General features: G+C 38.5%; 1 protein-coding gene across 1 annotated transcript; it reads right to left on the minus strand.

The window, feature by feature from the left end:
- Positions 1-431: 431 nt before the first annotated feature.
- Positions 432-2,791, minus strand: LOC142642530 (UDP-glycosyltransferase 43-like). Its single transcript, XM_075816908.1, has one exon. The coding sequence runs from the start codon at positions 2,466-2,468 to the stop codon at positions 1,044-1,046; it is 1,425 nt and encodes a 474-aa protein (XP_075673023.1). The 5' UTR covers positions 2,469-2,791; the 3' UTR covers positions 432-1,043.
- Between the last annotated feature and the right edge of the window lie 218 nt (positions 2,792-3,009).

Below are 3,009 nucleotides of genomic sequence, written 5' to 3' on the forward strand. Positions count from 1 at the left end.
AAAAAAATATCATTGCAGTGATGGGGGGGCGGTGGTGGCGGTGAAAGAGTTGGTAGCAGTGGCGGTGGTGGCGGCGATAGTGGCAGCGGTAGCGGTTGGGGGTGGTTGTGATTGTTATTTATTGTAGTGGATATATTATTTTATTATAATAAATATATTATTTTATTGTGATATTTATATTATTTTATTATGTTGAAAGGTAAAATAAATCTACTGCTACAACATGTAAGTAGGTAAAATAGATAAAGTAACTTTTTGTGGTGCCAAATAGCTAAATTTTAGCTCCACTGTTGTGGATGCTCTTAATAACAAAATAACAAAACACGTTGGCTACTTGTTTGCCCATTGCCTGATATGGGTTACAAACTTACAAAATATGTGCCATGTTTATTCCATTGTGAAAGATCTTCAGCCACTACTAATTAAGGTACTATGGATGAATGTCTCTCCCTGCCGTTACTGCAAGTGTATCTACAATCTGTTAGGATAATTATCTTGCTAAAGCTTGTGGAAACTGCTTGGTACAATTCTCTAGTTGCTAGTATGATGTTGTGGAAATACGAAGAAAAAACACACATTACTCTCTTAGATGAAACATAAGCTTTTGTTAGTAAACCATCCATCCACGAGGGTCTCCTTAATCCACAAGGTGATAATTTTATGGAATCCTCCAAAGCAATTATTAATCTAAAAACTGAATTGCTTTTGGAGGAAACAATGTGTTCAAATAGTAAAAAGAAAACCTAGAGCGACTATGAAAACCTCCAAAATCCTATTTTGAATAAACAACATTAAAAGCACATAAAAATCAAGAAACAAATACTATAAACCTAAAATAACGAAAATTACATAAAAATGCTAAAATTATTAAATTACAAAAATCAAATGGTAGATTTTTCCTTACATCATAATAGGTTTACAGATCTTGCATATATTTCAAGCTTGACTGATATGGCATCCTCTGAAAAGCTCCTTCCATCTTTAGCTTTATTTTTATTTTTTGATTAAATGGTCAAAACATTAACTGGGTCCACCTTGAATTATCAAAGCACTAATTCTTGAATTAGTGCTCTTAGTAACACATATGAGGAGCCATTTTCCATCATAGCTACCCTACTTTTTTTGCTCATTTCCTTTACTCTTTTCCTAACCTCATTGTCATAGTCCATTAGACGGTTTATTCCTCTCTCTACCTCATTTGCCAACACCAAATCACTACCTTCCCTATAATCTAACCTAATCTCAATAGCTAATCCCAACTCCTTAACCATCTCAAAGGCATTGATTTGTTGCTCAGCATATATTGGCCAAGTGGCAATTGGTATACCGTGCCACAAACTCTCTAAAATTGAATTCCAACCACAATGTGATATAAATCCTCCTATTGCTTTGTGGGCTAGAATTGACACTTGTGAAACCCACCCACACACCAATCCAATCTTACTTGTTCGTTCCAAGAATCCATCTGGTAAAACTTTCTCAAGACTCATGTAGTCGTCCGGGAAGGCAAATTGGGCCTCAGGTGGCTCACGTAAAGCCCACACAAATTGAACCCCGGCTAGTTCAAGTCCAAGGGCAATCTCTCTCACTTGGGACCCACTAAAACCTCCCATGCTACCAAAGCACAAAAATACTACCGTTGATGGAGGTTGATCATCAAGCCACGTCATGATTCTTTCATGCTGTGCCCGGTCTGGGTGCCATTGGGCCGGTCCAACAAGGTCAAGAACAGGCCCAATGGGATAAATCGGTGGCACTTGACTCGCAGAGAACGAGTTAAGTGCATAAGTCTCAAGCTCAGAAAATGTATTTATAATTACAGCCTTGGTTTCAACGTACCTGCGTGCATTTTGTAAAAAAAAAGAGCACCCATCTTTCTCCAACGCTCTAGAAGGCAGCACACTTGGAGGAACCGGATTTACAAAACTCGGAATGACCAATTCAGTGTCCAACTCACCCAACCCAGTGGTGAGTTGGGTGTCTAGGATTGGAAGATGAAGCATGAAGCCAAGAAACGTAGCAGAAGATGGGAAGTAAAGGTAGCAAGGGACGTCAAGCTCGTTGGCTACATCGATCATGGGAGTTGTAAACAAGTCTATGAAAAACCCAACGAGCCGTCGGTCCGAGTCCAAGTCCAACTCGGTTGCCATGAGGTTTGTGATTGCTTGCTTGACATGGGGTTTGTGTCTTTCAATGAATAATGACATGTAACCTATGGAAGATTGGAATTGATCAGGTGAGGGAGGGTCTACAGTAGGGAGGAGAACGAACTTGATATTTGTGGAGGCAGACTTAGCAACACATGATTGGACATAGGTGTTGACAAGGGGTCTTTGGGGAATGGTGATGATGAGTAGAGTGATAGAGAATCGAGGGTCACAATTGATAAGGTGGTGTGCAAATTCAACAATTGGAACGAGGTGTCCGATTGCAGGGGTTGTGATGAACACCACCTCGAATTTGGTCATGGCTGTTTTGAGCTTTTTACTTGAAGATTATTTGGCTTTATCGAGAATGGTTTTTGGGAGTATGGGGGTATAATTATTGTGAACTATGACTATATAGAAATGGAATAGGAAGTCGTATTGACCTTTGATGAAGACAACCTCGAATTTTCTAATGCACGTGCTTGGACTCTTTGAAATTGTGCTTGTTTGTTTGGCTTATCTATAATTACTTTTGTCGTTGCCCATCTGTTTTTCCTTATCGAGAGTGACTTTTGGAAGTTATAATGTGATGTAGTGCTATATGACCCATGATGAAGACAATTGTAGTCTTGTAGATAACCTCGAATTTCCTAATGAATATACGATGAGATAGATATGTTTGAATTTTCATTTTCAAAAAAAAAGTAATGCAATAAGACCTCGCCATGGTTCTTTTGACTTGTTCATTAATTTGGCATTACAATGAAGTTTTTTTTTCTTCTTTTTTATTTGCCCATCTCTTTTTAAAATGTGAGATATAGGCACATTTGTTTTGGTCACCGAAAGAACTAGGATTTCATCT

This window comes from Castanea sativa, chromosome 7 (assembly GCF_040712315.1).
Source record: "Castanea sativa cultivar Marrone di Chiusa Pesio chromosome 7, ASM4071231v1".
NCBI lineage: Eukaryota > Viridiplantae > Streptophyta > Magnoliopsida > Fagales > Fagaceae > Castanea > Castanea sativa.